The 25,354-nt window shown below is 32.4% G+C and overlaps 1 protein-coding gene across 1 annotated transcript; it reads left to right on the top strand.

Moving 5' to 3' along the window:
* The first annotated feature begins 2,945 nt into the window (after nt 1-2,945).
* On the top strand, nt 2,946-24,458 carry LOC134249448 (uncharacterized). The gene is made up of 11 exons (XM_062731800.1): nt 2,946-3,801; nt 4,860-5,030; nt 5,386-5,838; nt 6,880-7,128; nt 8,404-8,904; nt 16,730-16,827; nt 17,853-19,016; nt 19,955-20,021; nt 20,896-21,075; nt 22,369-22,616; nt 23,564-24,458. Exons 1-11 carry the CDS (start codon nt 2,946-2,948, stop codon nt 23,615-23,617), a joined length of 4,041 nt encoding a protein of 1,346 aa, XP_062587784.1. The 3' UTR covers nt 23,618-24,458.
* Nucleotides 24,459-25,354: the final 896 nt, after the last annotated feature.

Raw genomic sequence — 25,354 nt, 5'->3', positions numbered from 1 at the left:
ATTAGACAGAAAAGTGGTATGATTACACAGACATGGATTAATATCTTCCGTGTGTCTGTCACAATGAACAAACGGGTAGTTAAAATTAAATGCAAATTAGAAATCAATGAAGCGTATATTTGATCTGTATACCTTTCTGTTAAACTTACTACACGTATATTCAAAAGACGTACAATGCACACCACTGTTGTTTTTTTCTCCCGTTCCTGATTGACAAAATACACCCAGCTGAAATTTAAAGTGATGGGGTCTTAATAGATAACACGATTTTTTTATTTCGTTACGAAATAAAGATCCTAGGTAAGTCAAATTTTGTTTGGTAGTGTTATTTGTTTATGTTGTATCTAACTTCAATCAGTATTCTAAATATAGCCAGTACTCAATGACCTTTATATACTTTAAAGTGTTTTTTTCTTTGTCTAATTCAGTTGCAAAGGGGGCCTTAAATTTATTTTTATTTTCAATTCTTTTTGAAATATGAGTAAGATTAAATTAAATTAAGAAATAAAATCTTATTGTTTTTATTTCACAGTATTTCCCACTTAAGAGAAAATATGTAGTATTTACCAGGACGGAATATATCATTATTTACCACTGGTTATTCCCACCACTGGTATTCCCCGGTCAACACTGCTTAAAGGCAGAGATTTTATACCGAGTGGTAAATTACACGTGAGGGAGGGGTTTATTTTGTACAGGTGTGAATGCCTTGGGGGCTAGTAGTCTATCTGTGGTCATTTGCCTCCTAATCCCTATATCCAGGAAGTGATTTAATACACAATGAAATACCCCAGGTGTCAAACTTTACCTGTATTGGAACTTTTGAGGCATTCTAAACTTAGAATTGAAAAATTCTGAGTCAAGTTTTCTCTCAAAAATGTACATTGATTTTATATTTGAATGATTGAAAACACTCCTAAAAAAATTATGTTATCAATTTATCATATGATGGTTATTTTAAAACCATCACAAAAATTGAGGAGATTATGAATTTGTAAAAAGAAAACGAGATTTACAAGCGATTCTTGATAACTGAAAAATAATGACACTATTTTGTATTTAAAAATTTGTATAATTGATTAAACACAAGTAACTTTTCCGAGGCTGACATTTACTTTTTAAATTAAATTTTAGCAAGCCCTGTTTTTTTAAACTAATATTTCTTCTCCAATAACAAAATATTCAACGTGACTTCTGTGAAAATAGATATCACAAAATGATTGATTGATTGATTGTATATTGTTTAACGTCCCTATTGAGAATTTTTCACTCATATGGAGACGTCACCGATTCCGGTGAAGGGCTTCAAATTTAGACCTATACTCGGCACTCAGGGCCATTGAGCAGTGAGGGTTCTTTATCGTGCCAACGCCTACCGTGACACGGGACCTACGTTTTTAAGGTCATATCCGAAAGACCCGTGACTTTCACTTCTAGTGCCGAGCGCTTGGCGAAGGAACAGTCACTACCTTTGTTTACGTCGATATACAACAGCATTTAAAGAACAAAAAACCATGAAAATCAATTTTGACATTAATTTATTTATTTTCTGAACATGATTTACACGTACATGTCATTTCCTCTAAAGTCAATGCATTATGGTGTCATGCAATATGCTATTTTACCCGTTTCCGTACATTCCTTAAAACTGACTAACAGTTAAAGTTCTTTAGCTATATTTTAACACCGTTGTTCCATCAGCAGTCTATGTGAAAGCATTCGTTTTGTAACGTCTTTGTAAGGTCTTACAATGAAATTGTCAGCAAATACAATTGATCATTAAGTTTTTTTTCCTACTGCCATGCCATCATGTACACACTGAGTTGTTCACGGACTTTTTCCTTTTTTGTAACATATTAAGGATCACACGGAAGATTTGACCGGTCGACAGTGTATGATCACTACTCCATGATACATGTTTTCATGTTTGGAGGTCCGTGTTTTCGCAGCTTCCATTTCGTAATGTTTAATGGACTTCTAAGCTTGAATAGTGTTCTTTATCTCTAGAAATGTCATCCAAAACATGTAATTCATAATTAAATAGTTGTTTTTAGATAATAAATTCAAAGGTATTTTTTTGTTTCTTTTTGAACCATAGACGTAAAATCATTTTTTATTCTTTGCCGAATGATAGATGGTACATTAGGACTGGGCAATTTTATGCATACAGTGAACTTAATTCTTTTGTGTTTTACTAAATAGTGTTCCTGATGTAAAATAAAACATAAATAGTCTTACGCAAAATATGTAGTAGTTGAAGCATTTCTCTACCATAGACAATAAAGAGCCTATTTTTTTTTTCATTTCTCGTATCATCGAGGTGGTTAATGCGCCTGCACTAAAATCGCAAAATAAGGAGTTGATTCTTACGTCACGGGTGCGAATCCCACTGTGGGGCGTTGGGGCCGGCCCTTCATGCGAGTCCGTTTAAGTCCCATGTTGCAGTACGTGCTGGTACGCCAAAGACTACTCAATGCTCAATGGCCCTGTGTGCAAGTATAGGACGGAATTTACAGCTTTCTACCGGCAAATTGTGGCGCCTCTATATGAGTAAAAAAATCTCGAGGGGAACGTTAAACAAACATAGAATTTATCAATCAATCCTCGTATATTTTTTTTGTTTGATACACAATTGTTGAGAGATAATTTATACACAATATTTTAGATAAGTCGGGATTTCCTATCCTATTTGAGAAATTTGGACTTTCAGCTTTTTTTTGCAAATGTTTTATTTGGCAAGGCATTGGTGTCATATGGACCTTAACTTTACCTGTTTATTTAATTAAGTTTTTGAGATTATGATCTTGTCTTCTCTAGATAATTTTTAATAACAACGTTTTAAATTTACAGAGACATACACTGTATCAGCTGAGATAGAAAAAGTCATGCTGTTATAGAAAAACAAGAGGAAAATACACATAAGAAATGAATGTCTGGTGTGAATAATGTCCAGATTCGTTCTTCAGAAATCTATCAGGGTGACCGGTATCAGGGAATCTGAATATCGACATATTTCTCAGGTCACATCAGACCGGGTCTGGATCAGTGATAGGCAAAATATCATCTTAACAAATACAGACGGTGATAAACTAGATCATGTTACAGGTATAGGTGGATATGGGCATGGAGTGCACACTGTAAGTAGCGAAGGTGATTTGATTTATATAGACAATGAGAATAATATCCAAAAGTTATCTAAAGTTAACAAAGAAAATAACACATTAATAAAGTATGAAGCACCATTTAAACCTCGAAGTGTCTACAGCTCTCCCTTAACTGGTGACCTGCTTGTTGGCTACAGCTTCCCTTTACGTCAAAGTATAGAGGTTGCACTTACTAATTTTAGAGTAGGCAAAGTAAACCGCTATAGCTCCACAGGAGAAAAAATACAGATCGTACAGCACGACGACATAGGTCAGGGACTTTTTAAAGAACCCAATTACTTAACAGAAAACTTAAATGGAGAGGTTATTGTGTCTGACTCTTGTCGGGGTGTAGTTGTGATGGATCAAGAAGGAAGACATCGCTTTTCCTACACAGAGGATCCATCAGGAAAACGTATAGTACCGCGTGGAATCTGCACAGATGCGCTTGCCAATATCCTGGTGTGTGATGGTAACAGTCACTCAGTACAGATAATTGACGAAAATGGACATTTTCTGTCAAAAATATTTTCTCAACGAGACATTATAAACGAACTATGGTGCCTGAGTTATCATGATAAAACTAACCTTCTCTGGGTAGGATTTTACACGAGCAGAGTGAACATATACAGATACATATCCGAAGATTCTTTGACAGGTAAGAACTGTCAAACATTTTAGATTCTTTTTTCCTTGATCAGTGAGTATCATACAACATTAGGTTTCAGTTGAAGCGTTAAAATGTTGTTATTAAGGTTTATCAAGGTGTTTCGTTTTCAAAAAGACCTTATACTGTTTCTATTGCTTCCTTTCATCATTCATTGTAGGAACATTCGAAAATATTTCTTTTGATCAGTGAGTAACATAAATTATTTTCAGTTGCAACCTTAAACGTTCGTATTATGGTTTTATTAAGGTGTTTCTTTTTCAGAAAGACCTTATAATGTTTCTATTGTTTCCTTTCATCATTCAGGTGTTTTTCTGCACGAAAGACTTTATCGTGTTTTAAAGTTTCTTATTAGGTCATTCCCCTATTTCTACGAATGAGACTGTATAATCGACGTCCTGTGTCGAAACAGATGCTCACCTGAAAAAAAATTCACTGCTCAGTAGCCTTGAGTAACGATTATAAGTCATATTTGCAGCTCTCCACTGGCAAGTGGCGGCATTTTCATATGAATGAAACATTATTGAGAGAAACGTTAAATTTTAATAAAAACAATCACATTTCCATGGAAGTTTTTTTCAAAGTGAAGTATTTGAAAGTATTTTTGATATATTATTTTGACTGCAAATGCCTAGAGTAACGTCAAAATTCAATGTAAAACCAACTTCCAGTCGCGTGTTAACCTGTCCTCAAATGAGAAGTTTCATGGAAACGGTACGAGATTAACACATCGAACTTATAAATGCAATATAACTTGAGAAGTAAGCGGAACAAATTGCATTAAATACACCAGTCTTCACATTTAGTGATCGAAGAAATCGAAAAAGTCCAACTTTTCTTATTTTTATTTAACCGCACAAATCTTAATTTATAATATTTCTTTTGCTATTTTAAATACAAATGTTTGTTAGATTAAAAAGAAAACAAAATGTCAACTTAAGGTTCATAGAGATAATAGATAAATAAAAAATAATAGGAGTTTTAAGAGACAAATAACGTTTCTCGTGTAACTGCCATTCTCTATTACCCTTGTATTAAATTTTTCACAGGTTTTCCTCTGGAAGACATTAAATGTAAAGCACATCCAAGAATTCCCCTGGACCATTTCTGTAGCAGATGTGGTGTTCCCTTGTGTGTGGAATGTATCATCTCAGACGGTCACAGCACACATGACCATAGAGATATAAAGGCGATGTTTGAAGAAATTTGCAGGGGAAAGGGTAAACGCCTTAAATATTAATGTTAGATATCTTAGCTAAAAAAATGTTTTCATTTTATGTTGGGTTATATAATCTTCTCATTTGTTTCCATCATCGTTTCATGTCTTGTTTTCCTTATCCTACTGCTCACTTGACACAAAGACCGAAACTTAAAAAATGTTATCGTATCAGCATTGTATATTATTGATCTCTTGTCAATTTATTTTTTATATAGAACCATAAGACAAATCTTCAATTCATACTGTCACGAAGTAAATTTGTATATATCTGATACCTGCAAGTGATATGCAGACTCCTGAAGTGAATTCGGAGGTCTTGTTAATTTATCTTCAATCTTTTTAAATTTTTTTTGTAGATCAAGAGGCATTTCTAATGTGCCTTCTCCTTTCCAAATCTTACAAAATAAACATGAAAGAAGAAAACTGGCTGAAAACGTACAATACCGTTGCCAACATTTTTCAATGTAATAAAATTATAACATCATTTGTTGCTGATGATTTAGAAATATACAGACCAATTTTGAAAATCAGGGGATCTGAGGTCAGTTTTTCAACTGATCTTTTCAAAAACATGAGTTTTCTCAAGTTATCAAAAAATGTAGAATTCGTTGATATTTTCTTGACTTGGGCAGAAAAAGAAAACATTGCTGAGTACTGCAGATCATGGAACTATACAAGAAGGGAGGATGAAGTATGCGTTTGGTTATTACCGGAAAAAACAGAGGATTTTGTCAATCGACTTGGCGAGGATATTTTTACACACCCCACTATGGAGGACCAGTTGTTTCAGGAAGATGTTGTTCGAACATGTAAGGTTACTTTTGCAGTCATAATTATTCAAATGAGAATTAAATGACAGAAGGCGTTTTGGGGGAACAATTAACCTTGTCTTATATATTTATGAAATAAATGAAAATAAAGAACAGTATCAAGCTTAAAAGTCCATTTGCCCCTCATTTGTTTAAAATATTCAATCCTTTATAGCAACAATTTCAATTAAATTAAATTCATAACAAATATGTAGGTGTTGAATGTAATAGCTTTTTTCTGCCCCCTATGCAAGATAAATTATGCAAACATGGTCGAAATTTATGTCAACATGCCAGAAAATTATGTCCACATGCAAGTTACAAATCCTGAGAGAGAATCTGACCTCAATATGGAAGAAATCACTAACGTAAGTCCGTATCTGACATCGTAGATGCACGATGCAACATTAATATGACAAAATACGATTGCCTTGTGTTAACATTCGAGATATTTAATTATCTTGCATGATGACATAACTATCTTGCATGTTGACATAATTATCTTGCATGTAGGGGGGCAGAAATATGTCACCGTAGTTGAATGCTCGGTGTATTTTGAAATAATTCCCATTTATTACTAATTGCATATAAGAGTAGGATGTGTCCTAATTTATGATCTTGAATTTTGGTAAGCGTTATCTCCCTCTAATTAAGATAAATAAAAGCAATCAATTTTCTGAAATTTTATCCGATAGAAAAGTTGTTTTTAATTTTCATTCTATTTCTAATGTTTCAACGCTTATTTCCACCACAGCTTTAACTGATATTCATATTATTTGAATATTCTTCTGAAAATGCTTTTCCCCATAGACTTCAACTGACTTAAATGTAATTTTTGCTAATCTACTACAGCTAAGATAATGAAATTTGTGGAACTTTCTCGCGGATAATTCTTTTCTACTATTGATAGTATCGTTTCATTTAATATCAAAGTATTATGTCCTTAACGGACATTTCAAGGTAGGTCCTATTAGGGATAAAATCTTAAATGTGAGATTTTAACATACATCCAATACTTTTAATACATTTTTGACTTTATAGTTGGCATCCCAATACAGATTATTATCAGAAAAGACAAGTATGTGAAGAATTTCATAGCGAATTTAAAAAAAGGGAAGACAACTTTGTACCATGCCTCTGGAATGATAGTTGGTTGTGCAGGTAGTGGCAAAACAACGTTACTTCAGAGACTCAAAGGAATCAACCTTGAAGAAATAAAGAAACATATCAGTTCAACAAGAGGAGTAGATATCCACAATGATGTTTTTGATGTGACAGACAGCATTAAAGGTATTCCAAATTTATTGCAATTATCCTTATTTAACATTTCATAGTGAGAGAGTTTTTTTTAAAGTTATCTTTTTTTTTCTTTACAAAGAAATTTTTAAAATTCGGTTTGATTTCTCTGTGATTATTCTCTGAAATTAAGTTGAAATGAATTCTTGATAATTTATGGCATGTGAATTTCGCGAAGCAAAAGGTCTTTGGCTTCTTTATTTCCTTTTTTTCTCTATTATTCCTTTAGTACACAAAGGCACATCTATATATGAAGCTTTTATATATATAACCAGTGTATAAGTATACTAAGGAAAAAATATATATCCTAGTATTTAATTTCGCACAAAGTAGGACCAACATTAACGTTTCTTAAACAGTACTATACGGCGACTTATAGGCGAGTATATAAGATTTTAATAATTTGATTTCATGAATGCAAGCCAATATCACATCACATCAATGTAACAAAATTCTATACATGATACTGTTACAATCATCTCATGAAATATATTTATATAATGTGTGCGTGCTTTAAGCAGGAGGGGGGGTCAAAACGTTAGGCAAACCTTGCTTTCTTCCCAAAACACGAAATATTTTTATATAGGATGGCGGCCATAAATTTTGACATTATCTTCCATATTTTATAAAAGGGCTTAAAAAAAGTGCACCCGCCAATGAGGTACACACTTTTTATGTAACAAAAACTCGATTTTGTGATATAAGTTTTTTTGGGGGGTTTCCTTATTCCATGGTTTCGCGAAAGTGCTTTAAGAATCGTATGGTTGACGGAAATAGACAAAATATTTACAATCCTATGAACAAAATGTAAAAATTTTTTAGAGGCTTCATCCAAAAGTGTTGAATGATTATTTCTGTGTTAAGAGAGTGGGATTCTATCATCACCTTTCATGGTACAGAGATTATTTTACATAACTATCAAAACAAAAAGAAATTAATTATCCCTGGAGTAGTGTTGAACTTTTAATTTTTTCATTAAGGCATATTTTTCTTTTTAAAGACGTCACACGATGACGTCATGGCGGAGTGCCTCCTGTAATGTAAGTCACATTGAATTCTATGTAATGAATGGTGATAGCAAAAATTTTATCCATGCCTTTTCCTTTTCATCAGTGTTATCAAGACGTATAAATTCGCCAAATTTTAATCTGTGAACTGCCTTAACACCCCTGTGAAATTTGAATCTTGTTCGGGCAAGTGTTACTTGACTTAATAAATAGATATGAGATTTATTTTCAAAAATTCAATTCAAGTGATTGTTGTTTGCAGTAAACTCTTCATGCCAGAGACAACACTTTAAGATAAGTTTTGACGACATTTCTCGAGAGCGGAGATTACCCGAACAAGAAGTACCCGAAGAAGGGAAAAAGCGGGAACATGTGGTTGTAGGAGATTCTCCTGTTGAAGCACTTGACCATGATATGGAATTCGATTATGAAACCACCTCACAAAATACTAGATCATATGATGAAAAAGTTGCCCCATCTACAGATAATTCTATGGAGGTTACCGATAAAAACATCGATGATAGATCAAAAATATCTGGAAATTTACATATTGGTGTAAAGAACATTTCAGAAGATCCAGATAAGAGAATAACCATGACTGACTTTGCAGGACAGTGTGCCTATTATGCATCACACCAGATTTTTTTGAGTCCAAGGGCGTTCTTTATTCTGGTGCTCAATATGGATGAAAAGTTTGATGATAAGGTTGGAGAAGATGTATGTAGACAGGAGGGCTCCATTTACAAAGAGTGGACTCACAGAGGTTTGTTTAAGCAATTATATGCTTATTTTCGATAAATCAAGGCATATTCAAGTACGAGATAGATTGATAATACATGTTTAATCTATATTTATCGTATATCTGGTCATCAATAATATTATTTTTTAACGACGTACAACAGTTTTGAATTCCTTATTAAAAGTACCAAATGTTAAAAAGAGACCAGAGATTAATTTTTATAAATGTGAAAATGTAAAAAAAAAAAAGTCATTAAAAGTACTGCTTATGTTTTTAGTAGTAGTGCTCATTTTTTTGGACATGATAGAAAAATGCTATTAAACACATTTTGTTAGAGAATTCCTAATTAGATATAAAATAAACCCATACAATAAGCTGCTGGTATTTCAGATATAGCAACTAGTGTTAATGAATCAAACGTGCGAATACTTTTGACTGTTTTCAAAGATATTTTAACCTCTAGCTCCTGATTTCAGCATTCTGACGACAAAGCAACATTACCCCATTGATTACAGATAGAAAGTGCAAAGCACTTCAATATCAATGCAGTCTTTTTTTTCATACTTGTTTTTGATAAAAAAAATCAATTTTCTTAGTGGTTTCTGAGCATCTTATACCCCATTCATACGACATGATTTGCATTCCTCAGTATATTTTACTCATATGTAAATTAACTCACATGTGCAATTTTGGTCGTATGAACTGATTTGCTCACATGTAAATTTTGCACAGTTGAGTAAATTTACACCTGGTCAGGACTAGGTGCAAATTAACTTTATGAGTTCATATGTGTAAATTTTGTCGTATGAACACGCAGCAAATTTACTTATGCATGTATTTTGTTTTGTTTAATGCATAAATCTCCATTTTTATACCCCCCTCCCGCTTGAAAAGTGGAAAGGGTATACTGTAATCGGTATGTCCGTCCGTCCGTCTGTCTGTTACGCTTTGGAGTACCCATCACTTATCCGCATCTCCTCTTATACTACTGAGTGAAATTTAATGGAACTTTCACAGAATCTTAACATATTGCCATTGTGCACCTCCTATTTAACTTTTTGATCCGACACATATTTTGGGTTTCCCGGCCAAAGAAAAACATGGACTTTTCCATTATAACCATATGGGAGGTGGGGGTATCATTTAGTGAGCTCATTGCTCACAGTACCTCTAGTTGGTGCTGTTTTGGTTGTTAATATATTGTTGTCTATATAATATCAGTCTGATATTAATATAGTATCAGGGTACTGCTTTAAAGCATACGCCGGGTTGTTCTAGCATAGCTCTTTCCACCAATGACTTTTTCAACTCTGAAAACAAGTATCCACACCATATCTCCAGTCTCTTCTGAGATAAATTTGAATTTGCAAAAAACGTGCGCATCTTGCACCCTTCCTGGCAAACCTATCACTACTGGACGAAAAAAGTGCTGAGAATCCCAAATTTTACTGATAATGTCTGATAATTACTGATAATGTGCTGTTCTTGCTGATAATTACTGATATTTACTGGTATTATTACTGTTGTTGCTGATAATTTTAGTTGTTGCTGATAAATACTGATAATTACTGTCGTCTTTTACTGTGGAGTCTGATAAATACTGATAAACACTGTTGAGGTACTGTCGCTGCTGAGAATTGCTGATAATTACTGTTGAGGTACTGTCGATGCTGAGATTTACTGATAATTACTGTGGTCATTGTTTTTAACCTGGGAATGGATTAAAATAGCCTGAGAAATGATTATTTGGTTTTTTTTAAAAAAGTATTTTAACAAATTCATTACAGTCAATTACAAAATAAATTATTCTAAATAAAAAAGTCACATTTTATTAATTTGTTTTCAGTTTTCATATATTAATTTCATTATAATAATTTTTGACCATTATGTTAACATAAGCTTTCATAAGTGTTTATGTTTTTTCTTTAAATTTCTCCTTACACGTAGATGACATTATCTGAGGAAAATTATTCTGTTGTATTTGCAGTGGTTTTTCTTCCCAAGTACTTTTTTAAAAAGTTTAATTTTTGTTCAAAAAAAATCTCATCTCATATTTTTTCTCACATGTATGTGTACTGTTATCAAAAGTTTTTTGTGGGTTTCTTTAATACTTCAATACAGTCAATGGTTTTAAATTTCAATTTAATTTACCGTGTGGAGAACTGAAAATGCATGAGCACATTAAGTTGAAAACACCCCCCCCCCTTTTCCAATTACTTTTAAATTAAGCTCTCATTTGAACAAGACAGTATTAAATATTTTTCATAAAATCTAGTCTTGAAGCGTACACTTTGTTATTTTATAGAAGAATGTGACAGGGTTAAATAATTAAATTGAAGCATCTTTAATTATTTTTTTATATGGATTATGTAGACAGCGCGCTCTAGTTCTCCAATGTCCTCCCTGCGAATTTTATATCGTGTCGCTTTCTAGCTTTCTCTCTCTCTCAATCTCTTTTAAATTATTTGTTAAGGCTTAAGGATTGTACACTACATGACATAAATCTTATGCAGAGTGATTTTCAGTCAATGAAATATACGTCTTTCTTTAGGCTAATTCTTTTTTCAGTCATTGTATACAGTTTTAAGTCTATGGGCATATGGCTTCTAATATTATGCGCCACTCCTTAAACATGTTATATGCGGTCAGTCAGTTAAAAAACTAAATAAAATAAATCATAACTTGAATAAACTTTTTCCATTAATGCAAACTTTGTGCTTGTTGTTATTGAACATACATGTCAACCACGTGTAAAAGTTCTACTTTCGTTTTGGAATCGGGTCAATTATTAGTACATTCTGCCATAGGGATATCGTTACGGCTTGCGTTTTTGTAAAATAAGAATTTTATGCAGTGATTATAATTTTTAATTTAATTCCATTTTTCTCCGACCCTTTGTATAAACGAACAGTACAGACTTGGTGCTTATTTATATGATTTTACTTGATTGTAGCACAAAAAGGAGGAGGTGAAATACTGTCTACAATTAAGTGATAGCCGATAGGGCAAGGTCTGTTCTTTAGTTGTGTGTTTTAAAAGTCATGCAAGTTATGATATTATACTTATCGAATTTTTTATATGCGTGAATAAAATTATTGTAGAGAATCAATTGCAATGAACCAAACAAATTTCAGAACTGAAGTAATTATAACATTTATTCATGAGTGCGATACACAACGTCATGTTTCTGACATTCAAAATCCATACATTTAAGGGTTTTTTTTTCTCGGATTAAGCGAAGTGGAGTTTCCCTGCATCTGAATGGGGAACAATTCATGCTAATATTAATTCAAAAAAGTGCTTCACTAAACAATCTTTCTCTTAAGTTTATATCTATATGATTGTATATTTTGCACACTTTTTTTTTTATTAAAAAGTGAAGTTTTGTTTAGTTTATTCACGCATGCCTTTTAGACCTACTGTTATGTATAAAATCACTTACATTTTATATGTTTTTGTGGTCTATGTATACTAAAGTAAAATGGTAAAAAGATTCAAATAAATGAGTGATTGATTGAAGAAATATGCGTAAAACTAAAAAATGAAATTAAATACTGAAGAAGATAGATCTTTGAGAATTGAAATAATAATGAAAATAAGTCTGTACAACGTACATGATGTACATGTATATATCTTTTTTTTTTCATTATAGTACCAAAGTGTTCTATTCTAAATATTTTTTTCTATCAATTTTATTCGTCATCAAATTCAATATCATGGAATTTTTTTTTCGTGCGACCATAAACTTTAAGATTGTTTCAAAGTAGCGAGTACATGTACAGTGTAGGTAGTTTGTTTATTGAAAACACCGGTAGCCGCAGACGAAGAACAATAGGTAATTAGTGCCCATTGTTACGCTGACCACTACAATTTGCATGGAATATACAAGTTGTACCCTGTTCTACCCCGGGGCTGAAGACATGTACACAATACAGCCAAATCACAGGTCGATCACCGATTTCTGATCAATTGAAATCAATTTCAAGGTGTTTTCCTTTCAACTTTTTACCATGCAAAATTAAAATCAATTAATTGATCATATACTAATAGTAACATATTAAATTAAGTCTCATTTCAGTTTTTATTTCCCATTCCATAAAATAATAAAAAAGTTAATGAGATTTCAAAACTGATTATATAACCAGAAGTCTCTGTCGAGACTGAAGCTCTACTGGTTTGAACTTATAGCAAAGGAAGAGAAAAGTACTTAAGCAGCTGGGATTTGAAACTAAATAGAATAATGATCGTTGATAAAGTCTCTTTATGTTCTTAGTGTAGTCTACTTGTGTGCCAAGTTATATTGAAATCAGACCAAAACTGTAGGAGGAGTAGCATTTTGAAACAATTTTACAGATATTTCTATTTTTTTAGTAACCACGGCAACACCGTTCATCAAAATTACAATTCGATACTCAGAATTATGTATCTTAGTGTATTCTGCTTATGTGCCAAGTTATATTGAAATCAGACCAAAACTGTAGGATGAGTAGCATTTTGAAACAATTTTACAGATATTTCTATTTTTAGTAACCACAGCAACACCGTTCATCGAAATCAAAAACCGATAAACAGAATTATGTATCTTAGTGTATTCTACTTGTGTGCCAAGTTATAATGAAATCAAACTAAACTGTAGGAGGAGTAGCATTTTGAAAGAATTTCACAGAAATTTCTATTTTTAGTAACCACGGCAACACCGTTCATCAAAATCAAAAACCGATAAACAGAATTATGTATCTTAGTGTATTCTACTTGTGTGCCAAGTTATAATGAAATCAAACTAAACTGTAGGAGGAGTAGCATTTTGAAAGAATTTCACTGAAATTTCTATTTTTAGTAACCACGGCAACACCGTTCATCGAAATCAAAAACCGATACACAGAATTAAGTATCTTAGTGTAGTCTACTTGTGTGCCAAGTTATAATGAAATCAAACCAAAACTATAGGAGGAGTAGCATTTTGAAAGAATTTCACAGAAATTTCTATTTTTAGTAACCACGGCAACACCGTTCATCAAAATCAAAAACCAATACACAGAATTATGTATGTTAGTGTAGTCTACTTGTGTGCCAAGTTATACTGAAATCAGACCAAAACTGTAGGAGGAGTAGCGTTTTGAAAGAATTTCACAGAAATTTCTATTTTTAGTAACCAAGGCAACACCGTTCATCGAAATCAAAAACCGATACACAGAATTATGTATCTTAGTGTAGTCTACTTGTGTGCCAAGTTATATTGAAATTAGACCAAAACTGTAGGAGGAGTAGCATTTTGAAAAATTGTTTACAGACAGACGGACAGACAGACGGACAGACGGACGGACGCCGGACGCATTACTGTCGCATAAGCTCTTCTGGTCTCTGACCAGTAGAGCTAAAAAATGATTTTGTATTTAAATTTTAAGACAAATTAAACACATGTACTAGGGATTCTTAACCTCTGATTTTTAATCAGCTCGCCCCATTTGCCGGTTGCACATGCATACAGTGTGTACTTGTACATATGTACATGTGTAGGAGTTTAATTCTTGGACGATCTACAAACGTCTACATAACATTAAAATAAATGAATAAATAAATTATTAACTAAAATCAGTGCCCACAGATTGAACATATCCAAACCTGTTTTCACCTCTTAGTTAATTTTTAAAAGGGATAAAATTTCTAATTTCCGAGCAAATTTTCAAATATTTCGACAAAAAGAGACCAGAAAACTGAACATTTAACAAGATAAATATAATTGTTTTCGAGAAAAAAAGGCCTTCAAAAACAAAATGTTGTCCAAACTCGACCAGTTGACCTAGTGAAAACGGAACAAATCCAACTTTTCTAACCTGCAGGAAACTTTTTTTTATCCCGATTTTTTTTCCAATCCATTAAGAACTTTTTTCTTATTATTGAAAAAAAAAAGATCACCGATCTCCCTACATAATTTTCTTGAAGTCGGGAAAGGCGGCGATGGATCTTTTTTAAGATAGCATAATTTTCTTTTTATTTACAGTTTATTTTTCAATAAGATCTTATGCAAAAGAAAAATTCCATTTTTTTTCTGCCGTTAATTTTTTTTTTATTAATTCTATTTCTATATATTCATTCTATTAATAATTCATTTGATTATTGTAAAAATTTTCACAAAATTAACGTAATGTAGAAATTGAGGTCAGCATACATACATACAGTCATGTAATTTTGCCACAAGCAGAACATTTAAAAAAAATATGAAAATTTTGCCATGATAATTCAAGTAAAAGAAAGTAATAATTGAAGGTTTTTATAGCCCTCTGTTTTATTTTAAACCAATTCGAGTTTAAAAACAATGACCACAGTAATTATCAGTAAATCTCAGCATCGACAGTACCTCAACAGTAATTATCAGCAATTCTCAGCAACGACAGTACCTCAACAGTATTTATCAGTATTTATCAGACTCAACAGTAAAAGGCAACAGTAATTATCAGTATTTATCAGAAACAACAAAAAATATCAGCAACAACAGTAAAAATAACAGTAAATATCAGTATTTATCAGCAACAAGAGCACATTATCAGTAATTATCAAACTTTATCAGTAAAATTTGGGATTCTCAGCACTTTTTTCGTCCAGTAGTGTATGTTTATGCCTCTAAAGTATAAAAATATAACTGTGATCGCGCAAACATGTGCCCTGCAGGATCATTAAGTAAACCCTTACTATTCAAGTTGTCTTCATGGGAATGCTCCGGAGCTGTTATAGGAATAGACATTTCATCAATCACCCGGTACCATTTAAGTTTGACTTTCTTCTACCTTTCTTTGTTTTTAAATCAAGGCAAGCTACTGACATATAAATTCATGCTACATGAATTTCAACAAGCATGTTGAAATTAAACATTTTTAAGTATTCTCGATCGTTGGCACCTGATCCCACCATGCATTTCTAGGGAATTCGTGTTTATTTCCTATTTACATATTTGTTTTGTTTGAATTTTTTAAAAAACGATTGCCCATTTCATTCTCCTGGAAAAATATATAATATTCAAGCAGAAACTTCATAATAAACTCGCAAACTTGATATACTGTTAATTTCCAAACACCAAAATGATTTCCAGTCGTACTTTACTCTGCTTAAGAGGCCATACAGTAGATAGCAACAGCCATCTTTTTCTGAACTCTCAACGGCTCTCCTATAGTCTTTAGGGCCTAGACCAACGCATTTTCCAATTTAATTTTAAAAAATGATTTCAATTAATTTTCATTTTTTCGTATATAAATTTTTCCTAAATGTTTGCTTTTTTCCATACCAAAATAATGGATGGGATTTCCTCCTATTTTCCTTGAGGAACATTTAAAAGTTAGTCTTATACCCAAATGGTAAGAATTTAACCTTTTCCTATAAGGTTCAACAATTCTGAATCTGTGGATCACCTTATTTTATTTGAAAATATAAGGATTAATTTACAGTACATAAATCTCGTCTGAACGCATAGCAAATTAACTTTTACTACGTGTGTATAATTACTCATAATTATGTAAATTTGCACACATAAGCAAATCTTCGTCGTATGAATGGGGTATAAGAAGAACTTTTTCTATCTAAAAATGATTCACACTTTTTTCTCAACAATGAGGGAGCACTTAAATCATTTGTTTAGGAATTCACTGTAAAAAGTTAACAGTTTATAAAATTCAGTGAATGTACTGAATGATCACTTAAATGTCTTGAAACGTAAATTTTCAGTAACCTGAATTGTAGTTATTCAACTTGTTTACGAAATTACATTCTATAATAAAATCGACAAGGAAACTTTTAGGTAAAACCTCATAGGCTTCATAGGAACATTTAAGTGCAATATTATAAAATATTTCTTTAGATTATCTTGAATTTTGGATGAAGTCTATTCACCAATATAGCAATGAAAAGGCCCCGGTCATCTTAATTGGTACTCACAGTGAAAACAAAACAGAAAAGGTAAGTTCCTTTTTGTTTCCTTTAAATAAAAAATTGATTGTATATTATTATATGGAGACGCCACCACTTGCGGGTTGCGAGTGCAAATTAAAACTTTGTATTATCCTCACCAATCAAGGCCATTGAGCAATTAGGAATCTTTTTTCATGCCAGCTCGTACTACAACAATGGACCACGGTTTATACGATCTCATCCAAAACTAGGACTTTTCTCTACGTCCCACAGTGGGATTCCAACTGGCGACGTAAGGATCAACTCCTAACTTTGTGACTCTAGAGCAGATGCCTTTACCACTAAGCCACGCGGACGACCTTTTTTGTAAAGGGTTAAAGGTTTTAGTATTTTTACCTGTGCAAAGGGCTTGGAGATTTTCAACATTTTCAAGCTCACCTGAACCAAGAGCCAATTTCGATCAAACTTAAGAATTTGTATTGTATTAACAGAAACTTCCTAGAACTGACAAAAGTTCCATAACAATTTTTATTAAAAGTTCGGTATTAATTAGACCTTTAGATTTAATTAGTATTAAGTCGTCTAAATTTTGCAATAAATTTAATTACAAAAAGATGTACGAAGCATTGATTCTGGGTTTATTTAGATAATTTTGAACGTTTATGTTTTCGTGTGACGTCACAATTGATTTCCCACACTCGGAAAATACAAACGTGAAGCGTTTTTATCTCACGTGTTATATATTTTACATTTTGCAAAGGAATTTTAACAATGCATCATGAATATCAGATCAAATGATCTATGTGAGCAAAAACACACAAAAATTTTGACACTGAGCAATGATATATTATTGATGAAAGTCAATTAAATCTAATGTACCGACTAATACAGATGCGTATTTAAACATAGCATGAAATATACCTAGATTCAAAAGAGTATTCGCTCTCGAAAGTCCATTTTTCAATGTTGATGTTTGTTTTAGTAAAAATTCTTTATTTCCACATTCTGGCTTTAGTGATCCACGTACAAATGCCTAAGGTTTATATCTGCAATCATTTTTTTTCTATTCTCAGGAGAAGATTGCATTTTTTCGTGAAATTTGGAAGACGCTAGAAACAAAGGACAAGTCTTTGCACAATCATCTTCAAGTGAAAAAACAATTTTCAGTTGGATTCCATGACAATGAAAGCATTGAAAAAATCAAGCTGTCAATAGCTGATGTTGTACAAAATCTAAACCACTGGGGAGAAGAACTTCCACGTTCATGGGTTATGTTTGAAAGATTTTTCCAAGAAAAGAAATCATTGCGAATCATGAATAAAAAACAGATTAGCGATTTTAATGCTTTATTACCACAGGAATTAAGACTTGAATCAGCTGACGGAATAAATCTTATGTTGCAGTTTTTCCATGACATCAGAGAAATTCTGTACTTTGACCAAAAATTTCTAAACGAAGTTATCATTATTGATGTACAATGGTTTGCAGATGCATTTAAAAATATCATTACAGACAAAAACCATGCAGAGGAAGATTTATTTGAGTTTGCAAAAGAATGGGATAAATTTAATGAAACTGGGGATTTGGATGATACGCTCCTGACATCTATTTGGAAAATTACGTGTAAGGATTGTATTGAGCATAAAAAGAATATTATGCTATACATGGAGAAGCTAGGGCTTTTAGCTGAAATGAGTGACAAAAAATGGTATGTTCCCTGTATGAACAAAATTCCTTTTCCTGCAAATCTCACCACTTCATACCCTGCCTCATCTATTCTTTGCTACGTGTTTGATATTCTTCCTGCTGGAATTTTCCATCGCCTCATTGCTAAATGCATGCAAATTCCTTGGAGAATTGTTACAGAGAAAGATAAACAGTGCATTTACCAGACAGTGGCGGTCTTCCTGTATGAGAACCATAACATTCTTCTTGGAATGACACCAGCGGAAATTCAGATACAGGTGTTTGTAAGCGAAGGAGAATTTAATAAAGCAACTTGTCAGGAGATAAGAAAAGAAATAAATAACATACTTAATGTTCTTTCCGAAACATTTCATAAAGATGCTAAATTCTTGCTTTCTTTCAAATGCAAAGCTACAGGATTCTGTGATAACCAAGAAAGTTCTGTGATCCCTGAATCAGAATTCATAAAACCTACCTTTCAGTGTCCTTCTTGTCCAATTGGGAGAAAGCACAACATCAACTCAAAGGATGTCATGAAATATTGGATGCAGGTAATGCAATATAAATGCTGTTCCCTGCAGAGGATATGCAGGAAAACTTTACAGAAATTTATTGTTTCTGTTATGGATGCTGATTCTGGATCAAAATTTGCCTGTTGTATGTCTTGTCTAGATATTTGTTTGTTTGAATTTTCATAGCCAAACAGGGTCTTAATTCGATCACTTCAACTTAATTGAACGTCTCCATATGAGTGAAAAATTCTCAAGAGGGACGTTAAGCAATATACAATCAATCAATCAACCAAATTGCACGATTGTTTTAAAGTACAAAATGCCAACCGATAGCAGAATGAATGTTTTCAAATATAGTCCACAAGGTCAGGATGGGAATACATGTACGTACTTGCTTGTGGGAAGAATATGATAAATTTTGAGCCAGTAAGTATTTAAAATTTTTTTTTAGAAAATTTAGAAAAAAAAATCAAATGTATGAACTTAGATTTTCAAATAATGGCCTATAATTGAGGGATCGGAAAGGAGAAAAAAATGAGCATAGCTTGTCAATGTAATATTTCCATTCGATGGAATCATGTATCTGTTCATTGGTCCTAAAAGCTAAATTAAGGTTCTTTTTTAAAATCGACACATTTAGGGCCTTAAATCTGTATGCACTTTTCACAAAAAACAAAACAAAACAAAACCAAAAAACCCCTCATATAATCAACAACGCAACAACTTGTCATTTCAAAGAGACGGGTATAATTTGTTTTGTAAGAAAAGATATGTAAATCAAACAAGTATTGAGGTTGATAAATTTTTCTTCCATTTTGTTCCACTCATGATGCATTAAATGTATATTTTGTTTGTAAGATAAGGAAATCTTAAATGATTATTTTTGATGAGCAAATAGATTTTCAGTGTCAATATTTACATAGTCAAGATTTCTTTTAATTTTTTGACTCAGTTTCAATTTATTTTAAACTCTTAAGGTACCTGTCGATGAAAATGAAGATAAAGATATATATAAAGGTCCACTGTCAGGGAATTCTAGACCCAGTAAGTCACATGCCAGAGGTATCTTCATTTATTTCTTTACAGAACAGAGGTTATATGATATACTATAGGACACCTTATTTTGCCATGGTCATTTGGTAATTATGCGCGGGACATATTTTTAGGAGTCTGGACGTTAAATATTGTTCTGTTTTTTTCCTTTGTAAAGAGAATATATGTATATACCGGTATAATTTGGATCCCTTGATGGATTTGAATATTTTTTTTCAAAGCATGTAATAAATATAAAGGTTTAAGAATGACAGACAAATGATATAATGAAAACATGTTACTGGAAAGCACCGATGACGTTGAAATTTAGCATGGGAGTGAAGTTATTGACAGGAATTCATTGTACAAAATAAATACGTTGCTTATAACGGACGTAATATAACAATAAGATGGGTTATGATAATCATCATTCCTTGACAAGTTTAGATAATTCTCTTACTAACCATATGATACACCGAACACATAAAAAAGAATAACCTTTACCGTTTATTCTGTACGTGAGGACAGCATATTATGCATGGTTTTCATACAACATTTTATAAACAGCGGGATATGACGTCATGACGTCAAAAATAATGGAGGGTGTTACCTGTACAAGTTCTTTGTATGACGTGTAATTAAACTCTCTTGTATCTTATTGAACACTGTTGATAAGGTCAGATAAAAATATATATATATATGTCACTGATTAGGTATATATACTTCTGTAAAAAAGATTCTATATATTGTACACGTATGTTTCTTCAACTGACTTTTTTGAGACAGGATTCAATTACTTCTTTATTGTCATTTTATTTACAGCAATTACAATTAGCTTTTATAATTTTATCATTAATTTAAACACTGGAGGAACTTTTTTAATTAGATAATATGGCCAGGATTCTAAAGTTATTGCAAATTGGAACTGATGCAGTAAGAATCTGCTTTGATAAATTCTTCCCAAAAGAGGATTTAGAGAAGACTCTGAAAGAAAATGAAACAGACATGAGAAGTGGACAGTTCCGATTCCAACAACCTCAACTGGAGATTCTCTTCCCTCCTCAAGGTACTTAACTGTATACTCCCCTTAATGATTAACAATATGCTTATAAAATCTTTTATAGATTAAAAGAAAAACTAAGGCTTATAATCTTTATACTATATATTTCTTAATTTTCCCCCTTTACCACAAAAATAAATCCTCTCAAACCATAAAGCTTTTATCTAAGTAAGAAAATAAGTTCACTAAAAAATTCGTGATTTTACAGTATCCATACAATCACTTAAAGATCAAGAACCTCTAATTCCACAAATTAGATAAAAGAAAACAAAAAAATATATATAGATTTTTATATTATAACTGAACGAATCGACCGATAAAAATTTGATTAAGCATTTTCGTAAATATCAAAACAAGAATGGAAAAATATAAGTTTGAATGCTTGTGATATTACCAATGATAAAATCACAGTGATTTCAATTTCAAACAAGCCATACAGAGCACCAAAATGTACATAATGATCTCTATAAGGATTTACATAGCATAATTGCAACATCTTCTTTTACATATGATTACGATGGCGAGAAACATATTGTGATATACGTTACGTTTTAAACGTTTCAATTGTTTTTGATTTGATAAAAAAATTGAAATTAACAAGAAAAAATGTTTGTTTTGTTTTGCTGAAAGTGGATGTCATGATGATAATAAACTATCATTTAAAGTAGATTTTTTGTTCAAAATGTAAGGAAGTCTTTATCTCAAACAGTTTTACGCTATTTTGATTGATTGACTGAACATTGTTTAACGTCCCTCTTGAGAATTTTTCATTTATATGGAGACACCACCACTTGCCAGTGGAGAGCTGCAAATTTTGTCCTACACTTGGCACTTACGGTCATTTAGCAGGGAGGGATCTTTTTCATACCAGCACCTACAACGACGTGGGACCTCGGTTCATACGGTCTCATCTGAAGGACCGGTCTCCATGTCTCACGGTGGGATTCGATCCTGCGACGTAAGAATTGACTCCTTACTTAACGGCTCTAGAGCAGACGCTCTAACCACTGCGCCACGCGGTCGACTACGCTATTTTGACCTTACATTTTATGAAACTGAGCGGCATGGAGTATTAAATGGCAATTATATAAGCCTTTGTCATGAGCCTAGAGATGTTGACATTTTACAAGTGATTGTCAATTTAATCAAAATCCCAATACTCATTTAGCAGTCTAGGTTGTTAGGATGTGTATAATTCGGACTGTGTATCTGAATAAATATGGGAAGAAAAAAAATCTTTATTTCAACTTCATTTTTTGCAGAATATGAAGCTTCAATACAGTTCATTTATTTTTGAAGGTGGATCCAACACTGGTGTATCATCTTTATCTATGGACGTTACCATCATGTATAAATTGTTGAGGAATTTCTCTGACATTGCTCCTCCTGGGAATGGATGGGGAAAAGAACCTAAAATAGTGCACATTACAGAAAGCGACGATATAGAAAGAATTCGTTTATATAGAAATAAATACAGTCATGATTCTGGAGGTAGCCCCGTTATGAGTGATGATGTTTTTAACATAATCTTGGCTGATCTTTCAAAGGTGAGTTAAAACTATAGAGTCAAAGTTATTTTTTTCCAACGGTGGATAAGATTTTAATTTATTTGTTCTGATAGTGTAAGAATTGGCATTCATTAATTTTAAGGTCTTAAGTAAAACATTATAGGGTCAATTTCCTGGCTCTAAATAGAATTAATGTTTTTAACATAATCTGGGTCAACTTCATCCTCCTTCCGCGTAGTTACTCTTTTTAACGCTTATACCATTTCCTATTTCAAGCGCAAAATCACGCATACTAGTATACCGTTACCCCGCAAACATGCATTTTTCACGCACTTTAAAATGTGCATTTATTCTTTGATTTAATGCCAATTTCCTTTTATTATTTTATACTGCTAAAATCTCATAAAATAAGAAAATTTATTTTAGTCATATTGTTAAACCTTAACTTTAGAGAAACTTGAACCGCGCTAAAACGTGCCTTAGAGGAAAGGTGACGTCATATTTCATTAAGTGTAAGTTGCATAACAGTTTAGTACGTTGTAAAGAGTTATAGCTAGAAAATGATAGATTTTAACAGCAATTTTCTCATAAAAATGAAACATATTATATACATTTTAGAACTTTAAGAAAAATTCACGGAGATGAAAAATTTGTATCTATTTAAAAAATTCGTATTTGTATTTATGTACAATGGAGCCTCATTTATCCGGACGCTTTGGTTCCTAGTCAATTTGTCCGGATATGTGAAGCATCGGGATACCTGAATCACCAGTTAAACAAGACAATATAACATTTAAAAATTCTGTTCCGATGAAATATCGTCCGGATACTGAAGCATCCGGATATCTGGGATCCCGATATTTAAAGGTCCACTGTACTTCTCTACTGTACGAGTCCAACATTTTCTCAATAATTCAATCTTCATTATAGTCTTTATAAAAAAATTAATATGAAATTTTCTAAAGATATTTTGTTTTCATTTTTAGGCCATTCTAAGACTTGGTGGTGATGTTTTGAAGAGAAGGATGAGTGAAATATAAGAGCGGTTATGTAAAAAAAATAAATAAGAAGATGGAGTTGAATAGTTTAATTAGAGCAATCATTCTCTCCAAGGGCCGAAGGCCCGGGGAGGGGATGCTTTCTACAAACTTTTTATTTCTATTGAATTCATCTAACTTAAAAAAGTCCCTTCTTAAAGCCCAAGAAACTTTTATCCAATCAAATATCAAACTTTGCTGTAATACGATAAGATGTAGCCCATTTAAATATCTAACAGTGACACAAGACAATATCATAATCAAACACCCCTTTTAATCATGGATTAGTAAACATGAAACTACATGGTGCTGATCTCCTTTTCATTGTACTGAACAGTCAACGAAGAATATCTTTAATCTAAAGTAAAATAGAGAGGTTCAGATAGTGTTTTGAATACTTTTAACCTGAAAGCTGAAAAAGCTACAGATTTTTGATACAAAGTAGGCAATTTGTCAATTCATATTATAAGATGATGGTTTGTGGAGGAAAAAGTGTCAGATTCTTGTGGAATTCCATTCAGACAATGCTTCTACATGTGTTAGAAGCTTAAACAGATTTAAAGAAATCGACGTTGTTATGCAGAACCTGCTTTAAAAACATTCGATATCAAGATCTGAAAAAAATCAGTGTCGAAAATAGATGGGCAGTGAATTAATTGGGTTGTTTCGGGAAGTACGCAGGAAAAGTATGAAACAGTGATAAATCTTGGATAATCAAAATGGATTTACTGATAATGGACCCTCAAATAATATTCAGGAATAAGAAGTGATGTGGTTTAAGATTCAAGGTGAAAATGTATTTAAGCGATTACGGTAATTCTTTGTGCTCTGGAAATTAATTCTACCAGTGCGTCAACATCGGAATAATTGTTATTTTTTATGTTCAATGGAATTATACATTTTAAAACTGTTAATCTCTTTTGTTTTTTGCTTAATGTATAATGCACCTCAGTTGGGTATTTAAAAATCTAACCGACAGGCAGTTGGATATTTGGATAATTATCCAATTGATTGCCAGTTGAATTTTATAATATACCGGTGGTGTAGAGTAGGATTTCCCCCATAGCCAGCTTTCCCCCCGGAAATCGTACTCTAGAGTAGGATTTCCCCCCGGGGGGAAATCTCACACCAGAGCCAAATTTCCCCCCTCTTTCTCTCTCAGAGTAGGGTTTCCCCCCTCATTAGAGAGTCAATATAACCCAAAGCCGCAATATTTTTGTGAAACAAAAGTACGAGAAACTGATTTTTAATAGGTAAATTGGTTTTTTTATGTGTAAGGTAAATCATGGAATCTCAACCAAAATATATAGATTTCAAAAGAAATGTCAATATTTTCTAACCATAATGAAATAAACAAAAATGGATGTCTGGATTGGTATTATATATATATATATATATATATTTGGTTGTATATGATTACAATTATAATAAACTTTCTAAAATATTAAAAAATTGTAAACTTCAAATTTCCATATCTCTGTAAACATCCTTATTAATCTATACATTTTTATTTGTGTGTGAAAATTTTAATGAAGAATTTAAATAACTTTCATTTTACTTATGTAAATAGGACTAAAATTTTAATTTTCAAGGTTTGTTTGTATCATCTGTCCTTAAATCATATTTCATTGGGGGGAAAACTGGCTCTGGGGGAAATCGCACTCTATGACTAAAACACAGAGTAGGATTTCCCCCCGGAAAATTGACTCTGGTGTGGGATTTCCGTAGGGGAAATCCTAC

Source organism: Saccostrea cucullata, unplaced genomic scaffold (assembly GCF_032062105.1).
Source record: "Saccostrea cucullata isolate Sc308-1 unplaced genomic scaffold, CSIRO_AGI_Scuc_v1 ctg3281, whole genome shotgun sequence".
In the NCBI taxonomy this organism is placed as follows: Eukaryota; Metazoa; Mollusca; class Bivalvia; order Ostreida; family Ostreidae; genus Saccostrea; species Saccostrea cuccullata.
The sequence above is the reverse complement of the archived record's forward strand: the minus strand, read 5'-3'. Positions and strand labels throughout refer to the sequence as shown.